Below are 18774 nucleotides of genomic sequence, written 5' to 3'. Positions count from 1 at the left end.
TGCCAATAATATGATCCAGATCCGATCCGATCCATTAGCACCTAGACAAGTTGACCCCCTGCCCCCACCCCCAATGTCAAAGATGAGAATGTGATTTTAAATATTCAATATTCACGTCGTTACAATGGTTCAAATGGTGTTTTCCTACTAAAAGAAGCTGAGCTAAGTTGACGCGAACCAATGGAGTTTCCCACTGAAACAAGCTCAGAACATTTGAAGTGTTCGTTCACTAACCCTGGTTATTCAACATCTCCATTGTGTCTCACTTACGATAACGACAGTAATTTTCAGAGCTTTGATATCATAGAGCATTCAGCACGATCACATAAATGAGTAATTTACCATTTTACCAGTCCCATCCATCATTAACCATCTACGTTCAGCTTATTGTCAATGCTAGAGAACGTTTGGTAAAATGCCTTGAAAATTTTGTAAGCGATGTCCACATCTTCCTTCCCGCATATCTCACGTATACTGCATGAGAGAAACAAGAACCAAGAAAAGTTAATTACTAAAGCATTGCTAGTCAAGGACCTGAATGATCAAGACAGCTAAAGTCAGTAGGTTCGCTACAATGGCGTCCACCATTATAGAATTAAGACTTCAGCCATACAAGATTTCTTGGGACGCAGACAGGTCCAAGCCTAAATCTGGGTCAATTAACCAAGAGAAGAAATTGGTCCGAGTCAGACAAGCCCTTTTGATAATTTTGCTGCAGAACATGACCCAATAGAAGTGACGACAACTCAGGAGAAGCCAACCAAGAGAGATTCAAATGTGACTTGGACCTAAGATTTGATTTCGAGTATTTCATGTTCCACAATCTTGATTCATTGTGGAGACTGAAGATGGAGCCTGTTGGATCATCAACCTTTAGAATCATTGTTTGGGTGATCAGTGTTGGATGATCCACATCACCACAGCTCAAGTAGGTAAAAAAAAAAAACACTATATGAACATTTGAGCATTAACCTGTAAACCAGAGCTTCAGGTTGAAGACACACCTAATGGGTCATACCCAGCATTAGCTGTGGCATCATCTTGTATAAGTGTTTTTATAAGAATTCAAGAACTAGCCGGACATCCAGTAGTGCAGTTTTTAGTTAGCATCTGTACGTATATGTGTTGTATGTGTGTGTGTGTGTGTGTGTGTGTGTGAGAGAGAGAGAGAGAGAGAGAGAGAGAGAGAGAGACCTGTGCATGGAAAGTTGAGGAATTCCACAATCTACAGTGCGAATACCAATCCCTGTGGCAAGAATAGGACCTATGGTAGATCCACATCCCATGTCATTTCTCACAACGAATTCCTACACAAGTGCCACTCAGTTAGCATTTTTTTTTCACTTATTTTTTCATTTCCTTCTGCAAGTATAGCAACACTATGCTGCCTACCCAACCAAAACACACACAGGCATGCGAAGGGAAAAAACGGCACAGAGGTCAATGCCGTAACTTTTTTTTAATTTTGTTATAATGATGAAATATTTCCATCTTGCCAAATTTGAACAAGAATGTAATGCACAGAAAATCAATTTAGGGTTACCAACAAAGAACCACTGAGGATTGTAGAAGCAAGCACATCCAAGTTTGGCACCTGGATTTGCAAATAGTTTGGCACTCATGACACTGCTAAATGGTTCATAATTTGGTAAGCTCAAATCACTAAACGTTTTCCTCGATACAATAAAATTTGTGGTTTACAAAAACATTGTCCTAGTGAATTTGCTTACACTTTTATAAACTATAGCAAGAAACGGAATGAGTACTCTGCAGTTTCATGGCATGTCATAGGTGCCTGCTTCATTTGAATCAGTAATATTATCACCTAGCTTATGATCATTAGTAGCTTGAAAAGAAGTGGACTAGATGAAATGAAATAGGAAATGCATTCTGTTTTCAGGTTCAGGAAAGCATACATGAAAATTTTGATGCAATGGGAAATCATAAGTGAATTGGATAGTCATAAAACTTTATTATACCTGAGTTGGAAGGTTATGCACGCTTGCTACTTGCTTGAAGAGAAAAGCTGTTAATGCATTTGTTGCATATCTTTGATTTGCATTATGCTTGATAACCATTCCCTTTTGTAATGCAGGCCGATGCTGATCTTCATATTTGTCTGTGAAATTTGGATGGACACCATGGGCCATGTCTGCTGATACTGTGCATAAAGAAAAACAAGTACTCATCATTTAGATGGCGGACACAGCTAATGGGATTTTCCAGTACTTCTGAAACTTCAAATCAATCAATACGTTAGCAATACTTGCCCACGAATATCATTCTATGTGGATACAATTTGCTATTCTACAGATGCACAAAACAAATATAATCACTTTATCAAGCATGATAAAAACAGATCTCAAAGACCAACACTGGAAGAGAAAACACAACTTTCCAGCAACTTGCACAGATTTGCAATCGGTACAATGATACTTGGACCTCCTAGAACATTCGCAACCTCGTCTCTGTTTAACATGGGTTGAATCAAAATCAATTAGGCAGTGTTTGGGAGCCTGTCATCGGAGGAGATGGGGTGTAATCGGAGGTAGTTATCCGAGTTGGACTACCGTAGAAAAAGTTGGAGGTTGATTGGGAGTCGGATTTGAGGGAAGCGTGAATCACGCCAGGTAATCCACCAACTCCAAATCCCCGTTTTTTGCAATTTGAAGTCCATGAGTAGAGAGGAGGTATGTGGGACCCCTGGAATCACAAGGAATCTGGTGGCTCCCTGAAATTCCGATGGTTCACATTTGGTGATGGTTTAACCGCAGTAAATCCCCCCTTTTAAACACATTTTTACTGCTCCATCTTCAGTAAATCTATATATGTTGACACTCCTCAATGTGGCTCACTGTTTCCTGCTCCAACATTGTTTTCCTCTGGTTCTCAATCTCAGAAGGGAAAGAGGTAAAACAAATGGTTTTTACTTTTTTTTTTCCTTGAATGTCATCTTTCCATTTTATTGATTTGATTGGAAATTAGTATGTTTTCCACTATTATTGCTAAACTGTATAATGCAGGCTATGCATGTTACTAGATGATTTGTTTTGGCTGCAATAAAAGTTCTAGAATATTGCCCCATACTGTTCCTTTTTGGAGAAATCTTGCTGTGAATTGTTGATCTAGATCTATTTTCATGCTTAGACCATTAAGAGGGTTTTTTTTTTCTGCTCTACAACATGGGTGTGGCTCCTTTATAGCAATTTCGTTTAATATTTATTTTGATCTTGTTTGGCAGACAAACACCAGTGTTGCCAGTTCGCTGGGAACATACTTTTTATCTCAGATATCATTGATCTTTTTGGATATGCTTAATGTGCACAGGTATTTCTCTCCTTCATATGTTGTTTAGTTGTAGATCTGTAAATCAGGCAGCTTTAGAGCACTGATTTAGACAAAAACCATATTTTGACTAACTCTTCTTGATTCTGCAATGAAAGAAAAAATGATGGCTTTGTGTTATTGATTTTATGCTTTAAAACAGAATGTACAGTGAACTTATTTCATCTTGATAACCAAAACGGTTAACACGATGACTGTCATGCTAGATGTGCTAGATAGCACTATCAGCACCATAGTTACTGTTTTGATTGTGTTGCTTTTTTCTCCAGCCTGATTGCAAGACTGATCTTGAGAAAGCTGGGAATTGTTTTGAACTCTGCACTCATCAAGTCAAATAAATAGGAATTTGTTTTCAACTCTGCATTTAGCAAGCCAAATAAATAGGAACAGCCTCACTAATAAAATATGCCCCATTGTTGGTTATTGTCATATTTCTTGCTTGATTGGCTGGGAGTTGCTCTAACTCCACAAACTGCATAAAAAAATGGAAAGTAGAGTATGGATCTGCAGCCCAATTGATTCAGATATCACTAGATGAGGTTACAGCAGTCTGTAGTACACTGGAGGGTAGATCAAATCAATAGGTTGAATCTTCCTGTATGCTGAGTGTGGTGTTGATGGAGGCTGTACATGAACTACTACCTGGTAGCCATATGCGATCATAATGGTCAACTGGGTGTGAGAAAGCAACGAGGGAGGAGAGAGAGGCTCTGATGGCTGCAGAGAAAATCCAATAAGGGTCTGCGGTTTTGCTTCTCATTAAGAATACAGTGATTAGGGTTCGAAAATACACATTACATGATATACAAAAAATTACAACATGCCATTAATAAGCATGTGTTTTAATAAACAAGATGAATTGGGTTGATCCAGTCGTGAATGACGTCTTTTCACCCTCCCTCAAGTTGTACATGATTTTGAACCATGAACAACTTACCTTTTAACATCCAAAATATGTCCTTGCAAGTCAGCAACTGATCAGCAGTCCGAACGTATTCTGGTTCAATTTCCTTTTCTTCGACCTTCTGTCTTACAAAATGTTAATCAATTTCAATATATTTGGCACGACTGTGGTAAATGGGATTGAATGACATATTGATAGCACTTTGATTGTTACACAAGAGAACGCTTTTGGAAATCGGTTCTCCTACTTCCGTCAACAGATGTCTGATCCATGTTACTTCAACTGTAGTTGCTGCCATTGATCTATATTCCGCTTCTGTGCTCGACCTGGCTATGGCCTTTTGTTTCCTACTGCTCCAGGAGACAAGATTTAGGCCAATAAAAATACAGTATCCTGAAACTGACCTACGCTCATCTGGATCTCCCGCCCAATCTGCATCTGTGTAAGTAAGAAGTTCATGCATGTGATGGCCATGCATACTCTTTCTGTACAGAAGACCATCTCCAATAGTTCCCTTCAAATATCGAAGAATGTGTTTAACAGCTTCCATATGCCCAATATGTAGTTCATGCATGAACTGAGATACCTGATTGACAGAATAGACAATGTCAGGCCGAGTGAAGGTAAGATACTGAAGCATTCCTACTGTCCTGCGATATCCTGTAGGGTCCTCATACAAATCTCCATCTTGGGAACTAAGTTTCTGATGGAGTACACTGGGTGTGCTTAGAGGCTTGCAATCAGTCATACCTGCCTTGCTAAGAACATCAACGATATACTTATGTTGAGTAAGTGTCATGCCTTCAACAGTTCTGTCAACTTCTACTCCAAGAAAGTATCGCAGTTTACCAAGATCCTTCATCTTGAATCTATGATTCAGAAGTTCTTTAACCTGTTCAATATGTTAATTAGAGTTACCTGTAATGATAATGTCATCAACATATATCAATAACAGGGTAACTACATTTTTGCATTTGAATATGAAAAGAGAATGGTCAAGAGACCAAATAAAGCTATATTTTTCTACTTCGAGCGAAAAACTGTCAAACCAAGATTGAGATGCTTGCTTCAGACCATATATAACTCTCTTTAACTTGCACACGTATTCTTTAGAGTTTCCTTCTGCATACCCAGTGGGTTGCTCCATGTATACTTTCTCCTTTAGAGTTTCATGTAGAAACACATTTTTCACATCCAGTTGACTGAGAGTCCACTGGTGCTCAACAACCAATGATAGTATGATGCAGATAGTGCCCATTTTCATGACCGGACTGAAAGTCTCATCATAATCTTGTCCTTGCTCCTGTATGAAGCCTTTAGTAACCAACCTAGCCTTGTATCGTTCAATAGTATCATCTGGCTTATACTTTATCTTATACACCCACTTTGACCTAACCACATTTCGATCGTATGGTCTGAAAACAATATCCCAAGTACCACATTCATGAAGAGCCTCCATTCTTCGTTCATAGCTTCAATCTATCTCTTAGAATTTATTGCTTGATAAAATGTTGTGGGTTGATCCTCCTTTCCCAAAGAGGCTAAGAAGAGTTGGAAATCCATCGTAAAATTCTCATAACTAACCCACCTATCAATAGGATGTTGAGATCGAGTAGACCTTCTGTGAACAGGTGATTGAATGGAAACAGGAGAAGGGTATCTCCTTCTCACGTCGAGAGTAAACAATGCCTTTATACCTTTCTAGGACCTATCGTGACTCAGAAATCACACTTTCCTGAGTTATTTGCTCAGCAGTAGATACATTTCCCTCATCTCTTTGATGACATTCAGAGGAACAAACATCATCAATACTATAAAAGAGATCTGAGTTTAATCAAGAATGATAAACTTCAATTTCAGGAGGAGTGATAGCATTGTGACCAAAATTTGATTTGTCAAACACAACATTTCTGGATATTTTGATGCACTTGCTTACGGGATCATAACATCTGTAGCCTTTGTAATCATCAGCATACCCAACGAATCTGCACTTTAAAGCCTTATCCTGAAACTTATGCCGCATTGAACTGTCAACATGAACATAACATACACACCCGAATACACGCAAATCATGATAATTTGGATGCACACCATGCAAAGAGAAATAGGGTGATTTGTTTTCCAAGATGTTCATGGGCAATCAATTTATGGCATAGACTGTTGTATGAAAGACTTCTGTCCAGAAGGTAACTGGAAGATTACTATCATGCATCATGCTCATTGCACTCTCGACAATATGGCGATGCTTACGTTCAGCAATCCCATTCTGTTGAGGTGTATGAGGGCAAGACACATGCCTACTTATCCCATTTGTCTGGAGGAAACTAATAAAGTCATTTGAAGAGAATTCACCCCCTCCATCACATTGAAAATAAATGATATTCTCAGAGAATTGATTTTGAACAAAGGAATGAAAGTTCTGAAACAACTTAAAGGTTTCAGATTTACTTTTCATAAAAAAGATCCATGTATATCGAGAATAGCTATCAACAAAGATAAGATAATATTTAGTGTCGGACATGAAAGAAACTGGAGCCGGACCCCAAACATCAAAACATATAATCTCAAATGGTCTTGAAGCTCTTTTATTAATGAAATGAAAATGAAGAACATGACTCTTACACTGAAGACAACTAGAACATTTTTTATTGTCGATACTTAAACTTAGACTTGACTTGGAAATAAGACTACTTGAAACAAGCTTATCAATAAAACGACTACTACAATGACCCAGATGACCATGCCAAAGATTCGGCTCAATACATTCAGAAAGATTAAAAACACTGACAGAAGGAACTGAGGAAGAGGATATGAGCTTCAAGGTGGAATCAACAGACTGAATACGAGATGAAGGATTCTTTTGGAAAACATACATATTCCCTTATCGTTTTCCTTCAGCAAACATTTCCCTTGTGTGAAGGTCCTTAACATAAACAGAGAAAAGAGTAAACTCAACTGAAGCATTAATGTCATCTATAAGCTTAGAGACAGAAACAATATTTTTCTTGATATTAGGAGCATGGATGACATTTGAAAGAGCAAGAGAAGAGTTGGACATAGAAATTACAGAATTTTCAATGTGCGAAATATGGTGGTGAGACCCATCTCCAGTGACTATACTATTTCTACCAACATAAGGAACAAGATTTACGAGCTTACTAGCATCACCAGTAACACGAGTGACTGCACCAGAATCAACATACCAAGTGCCTTGATCATTCTGTTTGATATTTAATTCAGCCAAAGCAGACAATAACAATTCTTTGACTTCTCCACTATTTTTCAATGTATATGTTCCCTTTCTTGTCTTCAATTACTTTCATTTATTTTGCGGGTTAAACCAGCAATTTGCCTTTATGTGCCCCCTTTTGTTACAGAGAAAGCAGGTAGGTATTGTCCTTTGCCTTTGCAGATTAGGAGGCATACTGAGAGTAGGTAATATTCCACGAGCTCCTTGTCCATTCCTCTCTTGACCTCCTCTTTCTCAAGATTCATACCTGCCACGTCCTCGACCATAGGTGACTCCTGTGGCAAGAACGTCGTGGGCTCTAATGAGGTTGTGATTACCTTCAGAGAATCCTTTCAAAGTCATCTCATACTGTAAGAGCTTAGCACGAAGATCTTCAAATGTAGGTAAGTCTGGCAAACACAGCAAGAAAGTAACCATCATATGATAATCGGGTCCCAGCCAGCTCAAGGTTTGTTGCACCATATCTTTGTCGCTGACCGCACAACCCACGATGGCCAACTAATCTGTGATGGTTTTCATTTTGTTTAAGTACTCCATGACAGTCATGTTAGAACTTCAGTTTCCTCCTGGGCTGATCTGCAAAAGAGGGAAAGGTGAGAAGAAAAAGGGAGAAAGAAGATAGACGCTGAGTCGATTTTACTGCACACAGGCTGACGATATTCTTTTTCCAATGTATTATCGTGGCCTGGCTTAATGTATTTAAGCATTAGGTATTAGGTTACAATTGAATAAGTTACAAATTACATGCGTGCCCCAGTAAACACGTCAATAGGATTTCCCAGTTTGGGTCTGGGTCAGACCCAAACTGGATCCAGGCCCAAACTCTCAAACCAGCATACGACACTTAATACTCTCCCTCAAGTTGTGCATGGTCTTGAACCATGGACAACTTGTTCTTCAGGAACCAAAATTTGTTTTTCGTCAAACCCTTTGTAAACAAATCCGCCACTTGGTCTTCTGTAGAAATGAAATGAGGTTCAATCTCTTTGTCTTCAACCTTCTGTCGAATGAAATGTTGATCTATCTCAATGTGCTTTGTCTTACTGTGGAAAATAGGATTAAAGGATATGTTAATGGCACTTTGATTGTCACACAATAAAATAGACTTGGAAATCTATTCTTCCAATTCATTCAACAAATGTCTCGTCCAAGTAGCTTCAGCAGTTGCAGCAACCATTGATCGATATTCAGCCTTAGTACTTGATCTAGCCACTGCTTTTTGTTTTCTACTGCTCCGGGATACTAGGTTCTCCCCGAGAAAGATGCAATATCCGGAAACCGACCTCCTTTCATCAGGATCTCCTGCCCATTCTGCATCACTGTAGACCATGACATCATGCATGCTTCCTTTTTTCTAACTTTTCTGATACACCAACCCATCTCCAATAGTACCTTTTAAGTATCCCAACACCCTCTTGACAGCATCCATATGCCCTGTTCGTGGCTCATGCATGAACTGCGACACTTGATTGACAGAATAAACAATGTCAGGGCGAGTAAAGGTAAGATATTGAAGCATGCCAACTACACTTCGATATCTTGTAGGATCCGAGTACAAATCTCCATCCTGTGAACTGAGCTTTTGATGTAAGACACTCGGTGTAGACAAAGGCTTGCAGTCTTGCATACCGAATTTCTTTAATAAATCTAGCGTGTATTTATGTTGTGTCAAGGTCAGGTAACCATCCTTCCTGTCTACCTCGACTCCAAGGAAATAGCGCAAATCTCCCAAATCTTTCATCTTAAACCTTTGACTTAATAGTCCTTTTATTTCTTCAATGTGATTCATGGAGTTCCCTGTAACTATATTATCATCAACGTATATCAACAACAAGGTGGTTATGCCTTTATCCTTGAAGATGAATAAGGAGTGGTCTAAGAGAGATTTACAGAACCCATGCCTCTGTATTTCTAAGGAGAAACTCTCAAACCACGAGTGTGAGGCCTGCTTCAAACCATATATGGCTCTTTTTAATCTGCATACATATGTGCTCGAGTCTCCCTCAGCATATCCTGGAGGTTGTTCCATATAAACCTCTTCTTTCAAGTCTCCATGAAGAAATGCATTTTTGACATCTAACTGACTCAATGTCCATCCATGTTTGACGACTAAAGACAATATAATTCTTATTGTCCCCATTTTGACCACTGGACTAAAAGTCTCATCATAGTCCTGACCATTATCCTGTGTAAACCCCTTTGCAACAAGTCTTGCTTTGTATCGTTCTATAGTGCCATCGGGTCTGTATTTGATTTTATAAACCCACTTGGAATCAACAACATTTCTGTTAGGAGGTCCGGCAACAATTTCCCATGTCTGACATTCATGAAGCGCTTCCACTTCTTCATTCATGGCCTCAATCCATTTGATTGATTTCACAGCATGATGAAACCCTATAGGTTCATCATGCTTATCAACCTAAGACAAAAAAAGTTGAAGATCCATAGAAAAATTATTGTAGCTGACCCATCTGTCAATAGGATGTCTGATTCTATTCGAACTCCTCAGGTTTCCAACAGGCATATAAGTATCTGATCCAATGTGAGGAGCAGGGGGAGTACCTTTTTCTCTTCGCACATACACATACCTTTTAAATTTTTCAATAGGATGCGATTGTGGGTCTGCCCCTTCTTCAGTGTATGAAGCTCCACCGACTTGATCCCCAGATTGAGGTAAGCATGCTTGGCCTGAGTCAATATTATTTTGGTCCGCCGAGTTTGTTTCTTGAGTACACTGAGGTGAGCAATCACCATAAGTATCTGCAAATAATTCTGCATTCATCCACGGATGATAAACTTCTTCTCTGGGAATCCCTTGACTAGTATTAAATGATACATCTTCAAGATTATTCTCGTCAAACACAACATTCCTGGAAATCCTAATACGCTTAGTCATGGGGTCATAGCACCGATAGCCTTTATAATCATCAGCATATCCCACAAATGTACACTTGGAAGCCTTTGGTTGGAATTTGTTCCTGAGAGAATCACCAATATGAACATAACAAATGCATCCAAACACCCGCAGAGCATTATAATCGGGCTGAATGCCGAAAAGAGAACAGAATGGTGAACTATTTTGCAAAACTGTCATAGGCAGACGATTTATAATATAAACAGCTGAATGGAATGCTTCTGTCCACAAAACTAATGGGAAGATTACTGTCGTGCATCATGCTCATGGCAGTTTCAACAATATGCCTGTGCTTTCTCTCAGCGACCCCATTTTGTTGTGGCGTATGTGGACAAGACACTCTACGCTTTATTCCATTACTTTGGAGAAAATCAGTAAAATCCTTCGATGTATACTCACCACCTCCATCGCAATGAAAATGCAAAATATTGGTAGAGAAATGGTTTCGAACAAAGGCATGAAAGTTGTGAAATATGAAAAAGGTTTCAGACTTATTCTTCATAAAGAATATCCAAGTATAACGAGAGTAACTGTCAATAAAGATGAGATAATATCTGCTGCCAGAAGAAGAGCATACGGGCGCAGGACCCCAAACATCTGAATAAACAATTTCAAAGGATCTTGGAGCTCTTTTATTTATAGAATCAAAAGGAAGTACATGACTCTTACACATCTGACAACTGGGACATTTTTTATTACTGATCTCAAGGGCTAAGCTTGATTTAGGAATTAATTTGCTTGATACAAGTTTCTCAAGAAAAGAATAACTGCAATGACCAAGACGATCATGCCAAAGACTTGGCTTATTACATTTGGAAAGACTAAAAACAGACTCAGGACCTGACTTAGATAACTCAGACTGAAAAGACTTAGACTTCAATAAGGGCTTCAAGACGGGACTGGTATGCGCAAGTGGATCTTCCTTGAAGATGTACATATTTCCTTTTCGCTCCCCTTCAGCGAATGTCTCCCTCGTTTGAAGATCCTTGACATATACAGAAGAGGGAGTGAATTCAACATAAGAATGTGTATCATCAACAAGTTTAGACACAGAGATGATGTTCTTTTTTATGTTAGGAGCATGAACAACATTTGACAAATTGAGAGATGATTTTGACAAAGGAATGATTGCATTACCAATGTGCGAAATGTGATGGTGAGATCCATCTCCAGTAACAATACTATTTTTACCAAAGTAAGAAACTGAGTTCGAGAGCTTACCAACATCGCCTGTAACATGGGTCGTTGCTCCTGAATCAACATACCATGATCCTTGATCATTCTGTTTCAAGTGTAACCCAGACAGTGCGGCCAACAACAGTTGTTTCACCCAGGGTTACCGGAAGCGCCTAGCTAAAAGGGGAAGCACGCTTCCCCGAAGCGCGCTTCGGAAGCGCGGAACGTCGCGCTTCCGAAGCATGGGGGGAAGCGTCCCCCTTTTTTGGGAAGCGCACTTCCCTTTAATGGGGGACGCATTTCCCTTTAATGGGGGACGCGCTTCCCTTTAATGGGAAGCGTGCTTCCCATCACGCTTCCCCCTCGCTTCCCCCACGCTTCCCCCTCGCTTCCCCTGTTTTTTTCAAATTTTTTGTATTTTTTATTTTTTATTTTTATTTTTTCGCTTCCTCCTCGCTTCCGAGATGCTTCCTAGGTCGCTTCCGAGACGCTTCCGAGACACTTCCCGAATCGCTCCTAAGTGGTCCCACGCTTCCCCGCTTCCTAAAATTTTGAAAGTGCCTCGCTTCCCGCTCCCGCTTCCCGTATCGCTTCCCGCTCCCGCTTCCTCAACTGGCAACCATGGTTTCACCTCCCCATCAGACTTGATAACATTATCTTCCTTCTTACTCTCAGTGTTTTGCAATTTGCCTTTATTTTGAGGATTAAACCAACAATTTGCCTTAATATGTCCCTTTTTATTGCACAGGTAACATGTCGGGACAACTCTTTGAGTTTGGTTCTTCGCATTAGAGTTGAACGACATATTGGGTGTGGGAAGCAAACCTGGACCTGCAAATCTGCCACAACCTCTTCCTCCTCTGAAGCCATTTCCTCCACGTCCACGACCAAAGGAGAACCCAGTGGCTAAGACATCTTGGGAGTCAGATTGAGCACTAGAATCTTCAGTGATGCCTTTCAATGACATTTCGTATTGTAGAAGTTTTGCTCGGAGGTCTTCAAATGTGGGAAGCACGGGCAAGCACAATAATGATGTCACCAATACATGATAATCTGGGCCTAAACCATTCAATGTCTGTTGCACTTTATCCTTGTCCGGCACTTCACATCCAATAATGGCTAATTGATTTGTAATGATCTTCATCTTATTCAAGTAATCCATGATAGATAGACCACCTTTTTTAAGAAGCTGGAATTCTCGCTTGAGGAATAAAACTCTTGCCTCAGATATCTGAGAGTATGTCTGTGTCAACTTGTTCCACAATTCCATCGTTGTGCAGTCGTCGGGGATAGCAACTAGTACTTCCTGAGACAAAGTCGAGGTGATGTAGGCAATCAATGCCTGATCTTTTCTCATCCAAGAGACATAATCCGGGTTGCGAACACGGTGAGTAGATGCAGCCTCATGAGCGTTTGTTTCCTCCTTTGCAATGAACTCTGGTGGGACTGGAATTTATCCATCTAGATGACCAAAGAGATCTTGGCTCCTGATAAAAGGAACTATTTGCCTCTTCCAAGTCAGGAAATTGGAGTTATTTAATTTTTCAGAAACAAGTTGACTGAGGAAGTTTGATGACAAACCAGACTGGGATGGAAAAGAATCCATGGTAACGAGACACGAGAATATAAAATGGAAAGCACTCTAAGAAAAGGCAATCAAATGATTACTTAAAACTCAAGATAATGTAACTGTTCAAAATCAGTCCAGAAGAGAACTCACTATAACAGAACTCGGATCCTTTTTTTTCACGAGAATACTCAAATTATCAACTCAATATTTATGAATCAAGCCAAAGCACAACTAATCAATGTTATGCATATTCAAGATATCGGATCACGTGAACAAGGGCCAGATCATGTTGATTAACTGAGTTTTCAGATTAATCAACGATGAATATTCAGATAAAGGAATGGAAAAACAGATCCAACAGAAAAAGAAGGAAGGAAAGTACGAGCAACGATTCAAGAGATATTGATTAATCGTATTTGCAGATTAATCAGCAATAAAGGAATGAGAAAACAAATTTTAGAGAAGAAAGAAAGAAGAAATCGTGTTTTCAGATGAAGGAAGAAAGAGGAAATCACGAGTTTCAAGATAGGGTTTCAGATGAAAAAACGACAGTGCTTTAAAAAAAAAACTGGAAGAGAAGAAGAGATCGTGGTTTGAGAGAGAAAACGATAAGCCAGATTGGGAAGAAGGAAGGTTTCCTGGCTGAAATTAGATGATCTCTAAGGTCATACCTTTTTGGAATCAACACCGAGCCCTAGGTCCAACCACGCTCTGATACCATGTTAGAACTTCAATTTCCTCCTGGGCTGATCTGCAAAAGAGGGAAAGGTGAGAAGAAAAAGGGAGAAAGAAGATAGACGCTGAGTCGATTTTACTGCACACAGGTTGACGATATTCTTTTTCCAATGTATTATCGTAGCCTGGCTTAATGTATTTAAGCATTAGGTATTAGGTTATAATTGAATAAGTTACAAATTACATGCGTGCCCCAGTAAACACGTCAATAGGATTTCCCAGTTTGGGTCTGGGTCAGACCCAAACTGGATCCAGGCCCAAACTCTCAAACCAGCATACGACACTTAATAATTCTTTCTTTAAAAATAAAACTCTAGCCTGAGAAACTTGCGAATACGTCTGAACGAGACGATGCCATAACTGCATAGTTGTGCAGTCATCGGGGATTGCCACAAGCACCTCCTGTGACAGGGTGGAAGTGATGTAGGCAACCAAAGCCTGATCTCGCTTCATCCAGGATATATATTCTGAATTTCTGATAAAAGTAATGGAAGTGTCACCCTTCCCAGCCTTGCCATCTTGTGATATGAACTCTGGAGTAACAGAAACAGAGCCATCTAGATGTCCAGAAAGATCTTGACTTCTTATGAATGTGATGATTTGTCTTTTTCAGGTGAGAAAATTGTTGTTCAGTTTTTATGATACAAGTTGGCTAAGAAAGTTGGAAGAAAGGACAGATTGAGAAGAAGAAAAAGAATTCATAGGTAATTGAAGGCGGAAGCAATACTGGAGTAGAACAAAAGAAGTCTGAAATAAAGGTCAAAACCAATACGTAATTTCAAAGAACTCAGAACTCGTCTGCCTTTTTTTTTTACAGCAGACCCGAGACAGAAAACGAAGTTATGCAGTAAACTGATCTGAATAAAGACCAGTCAATGAAATGCAAAACAGAAACACGTTATTTAGATGAAACATGTTTTTCCTTTTGAAAGATGCAAAGAGCTGAATCTGATTTTTGGATGTAACGTTATTCTAAAATGTAAAGAAAAGAAATATGATATTTTACTCAGATCAGAATTTGTCCTTACTTTTCTGAAGAAAATGAGGAACAACTTATGAAATCACGCAAGGATTCACTCTTGCGTGACCATATGGAATCACGTCAATCAGTGTGAGAAGGAAATAAACGTGAGATACAAACTTTAGAAGGTGCAGACTTTAAAAGAAGAAGGATGACGATTAATGGTGGGTGACGATTAAATGTGAAAAGGGAGAGATTAGATGCAGACTTTAAAAATAAGGAAAAACAGAATACGTTAACTAGAAAAAAATATTCTGCAGAATACGTTGCTTAGAGATTCAATAGATTCAAGAGGAGTAAGAAAAAGATTACCTTGGAAGAAGACGTTAGAGAGAGGATCTTAGCTCTGATACCATGTGAGAAAGCAACGAGGGAGGAGAGAGAGGCTTTGATGGCTGCAGAGAAAACCCAATAAGGGTCTGCGGTTTTGCTTGTCATTAAGTATTCTTCTGTACAATGATTAGGGTACGAAAATACCCATTACATGATATACAAAAAATTACAACATGCCATTAATGAGCATGTGTTTTAATAAACAAGATGAATTGGGTCTGGATCCTGAGATCCGGACCCAATCGTGAATGACGTCTTTACACTGGGTACCTGTACATATTACCATTCTTATTGTTATTGCAGTGTATGAGTATTTATTTTTTATAATACACAGGATCAGCATGTTGTTGATGATTTCCCACATTAAAACTTGTACAGTGAGATGTTCAGTACCATTTTCGGGAAATTGCAGTGCTGATGCTTTCATCATTTTGGAACCATTTTTTCATGAATTAAAGAAAGATTTTCTTTGCAATGATGTTGAAGTTAGGCCTACTCTATGATTGTTTGGATTTCAGTTCATAACTTGGTTTTAATTTCCATTTCTTTGTAGACATTACTCCTATGTTGTATGCTAGAAGATGTATATGAACAATGCTGACATAAAAGTTGATAAATTTGATCTAGTTGGATCACTATTTTGTGCATACTACATAGAATATAATTAGTAGATTGCAGTTCATCATTAATACATGTAGGTTTAAAATTAGATCCACTAGAACTGAATCAATGGTGGCTTTCAGTCCCCAAAACATTATAAACACAGAATTTCACTTCTAGGAGTAACCTAATTGAAAGAAAACTGCACAAGAATTTCTAACTTTGTTTTTATTTTTATCTGAAATGGGTTGCTTGATTTTGAATTAATAGATTGGTTTTTGCATGTGATCTTTCATGATTGTATGACGTAGATTTAGAGTAGATAGACAGTGGATCTTGGTTTAGGAATCCAATCAGATGTTATATAGTATTTGTATTTGGCAGCAACCAGATGCACCTACACTGGCACTTGACAAGTACTAGCGTCAAACTGGGCATGCAGCAAAATTTGAAGCACCTATGCTGAATAGCCATTTTGGGGGATCATTTTTCTGCATGATATGTGCATCTGCCAATGGGCCTTGTTGATGATCTAGTTTGTATATGCATGAACTCATAATGGCTAATGTATTGAATCTAACCAGATATGCTGTCTTTTATGTGTATTTGAGGCACACTGTGGACTTAGTTTTAGAAGTTTTTCCTGAATTGCAAACATTGCCAATTGAATTTATGCTACTTGATGCATTCTTTCAGGACTAATGCCTGTGTGTTTATGTCAATTTTTCTTGTACATTTATCTGTTTTGTTATTTTGAACTGATTGGTGTACCGTGATTGAAGTGTGCGTGCTTTGTAGATCTTAAACGAATATTGAAGCAAGCAGACAGTTTTTTTTTCTTCTTTGAGCTTGAGGTAAACTAAAAGTGAGTTCTTATTTGGGCGTTGCTGCTGTGGTCAATATCTAGTTTGGACATTATGGTATCATGCCAGGAAACTGGTTTTTCTATTCAGCCTTGTGATGTATTATGGTATCTGCTTTATTTATGTTCTTTCGTGTGTATTCTTGCGGTGTTGGATGATTCCTCATCTTCCTGCTATGCTGAATGTGCTTTGAACTATCATCTAATGTCGAAGAAAAAGGGAAAGAAAGAATAGGTGCTTACCTCAAGGGATAAAAGTTCCTTGGTTAATTCCATCTTTGAAGTAGTCATGGATGAAGATTTCAAAGAGATGGTGCTAAAGGCATCAATCTGATCCATTCATTCTATTTGTCAATTCTAGAATGATTCTGTTTTAAGTTCTATTTTTCTATTCCACATTGTGGTATGTTGGGGCAAAGGTCATGGCATGGTTTAGGCATTTTAGAATACTTGAGATTGTAGTGGGTTTAATTAATATTTATGTTTAATTTAAATATTACTTGTTTGTCAAAAAAATTAAAATGTCAATGATGTAATTAAATATGATATAACTTTTCTCTACATTCTTTGCTACTCAAATACCATGCTACGGGATCCCAAACATGGCGAAAAATCAAGAGTAGTTGCAAGCCTGAATCCTTGAAGGAGTTGTAAATGCTTCCAAACAAAAGAGGGAGTCCACAACTCCTCCCAAATCCATTTCCCTTGAAATCCAGTAGTTGTACTTCCCCCGACTGCTTGCAACTCCCTCCAACATGGGTTCCCAAACAGAGCCTTAATGTATTCAACAAAACCATGTAAATGGTATGAAAACAGACTCCCAACCAGATGCAAAGAGAAAAGATTACAATTGTCTGCATGTTGCCCATTTTTCAAAGTCGTGATCTTTACAGAAAACTTTTGCCACCGGCCTGCAGCATCTTTCCATATATCCATTTGCAACATACCACATTCTTGTCATTGGTCAAGGCAAAATTACCGCCTGGCCAATTTTGCAATATTTGCATCTTTCCACTACTGTCTGCTATCCCCTTTTCCTACCTCTCTTTATATGTAAAATACTCAATGAAAAATATTTAATGCTCTTCTTTTGTTTTTTGAAACAAAAAGTGTAATGATCTATGGGTGAATTTTCCCAACACAACCATCTCCTGATCAAGCATTTCAAACAAGTCCCTCCAGACATGCTCATATAAAGATGTGAGCAGGAAGAGGTTTTATGAAACAGATATCTCTTAAGAGTGGAAAAGAACAACGTGCTTCAAGCACCCAAAGGTTATTTACAGAATCACCAATTTTAAAATAATGGGAGCCAAACAAGATATCTGAATGGGTAGAGGTAACTATGATAATCAAGGGTTGAAATCCCATGAGGACACTCCCAAAGATTGACTATGAAAACCAAAAGAACAAAAGGAAATTAAAAAAAAAAACAACTTTTATGATCATATGGATAAACCGTAATTTCAAAAGTAATCACATACTACAAACTAATGGTTTCAAGAAAACTCTGGTGATACAGTAGGCACATACCCAGAAATGATCGGCGAATTGCACGTTCAAATGTACCCTCACCCACATGAGCATGTCCTAAGCAGTCAATTATGCGTCTCATGGCCTGAAACACAGTAGGTGCACCTGCTCCTTGTACTGAATCTGACCCCACCTGTGCATGTACATGCACCAATTCATCATGAAAATAGAACACCAAATATTATTAATGAACAAAAACCATTTAAAACACATTTGGGGCTATTTTTGAGGTCAGAGAAGTATTGTTGAGTACTTGAATGCCATAAAAATCAAAAAATAAAATATGTCCATTGTCTTTCAAAGCTCTCTACATATATCACTATTTTGAAAATCCTTCTATATTTAACATGAGATTTTGAAATAGAAAAAAGGCATATCAATGTCATCAAATTTGAATTTTCTTTTTATTCATGTATCCTGAGTGCTTGACCAAACCTTGAAAATAAAGAGGGATTACCACCTTTTTTATATCCCCTTATTTCCTAAAATTTGCCTAGATTTTCAAAAGAAAAAAAAATATGAAAATCTCAA

The 18774-nt window shown here is 38.5% G+C and overlaps 1 protein-coding gene across 1 annotated transcript in view; it reads right to left on the bottom strand.

Moving 5' to 3' along the window:
- Positions 1-18774, bottom strand: part of LOC149848543 (Zn-dependent exopeptidases superfamily protein) — a 28181-nt gene continuing 9407 nt past the window's right edge. The window contains exons 7-10 of the mRNA XM_089995993.1: positions 18244-18376; positions 1980-2161; positions 1195-1307; positions 1-474 (exon numbers count right to left, since the gene is read on the bottom strand). Of these exons, the coding sequence (XP_089852119.1) occupies positions 366-474; positions 1195-1307; positions 1980-2161; positions 18244-18376 (537 nt within the window). The 3' untranslated portion in view covers positions 1-365. The remainder of the gene's footprint in view (positions 475-1194; positions 1308-1979; positions 2162-18243; positions 18377-18774) is intronic.

Source organism: Nuphar pumila, chromosome 1 (assembly GCF_984573655.1).
Source record: "Nuphar pumila chromosome 1, dmNupPumi1.hap1.1, whole genome shotgun sequence".
NCBI lineage: Eukaryota > Viridiplantae > Streptophyta > Magnoliopsida > Nymphaeales > Nymphaeaceae > Nuphar > Nuphar pumila.
Note: the sequence above shows the minus strand (reverse complement) of the source record. Positions and strands in the feature narration are given on the sequence as shown.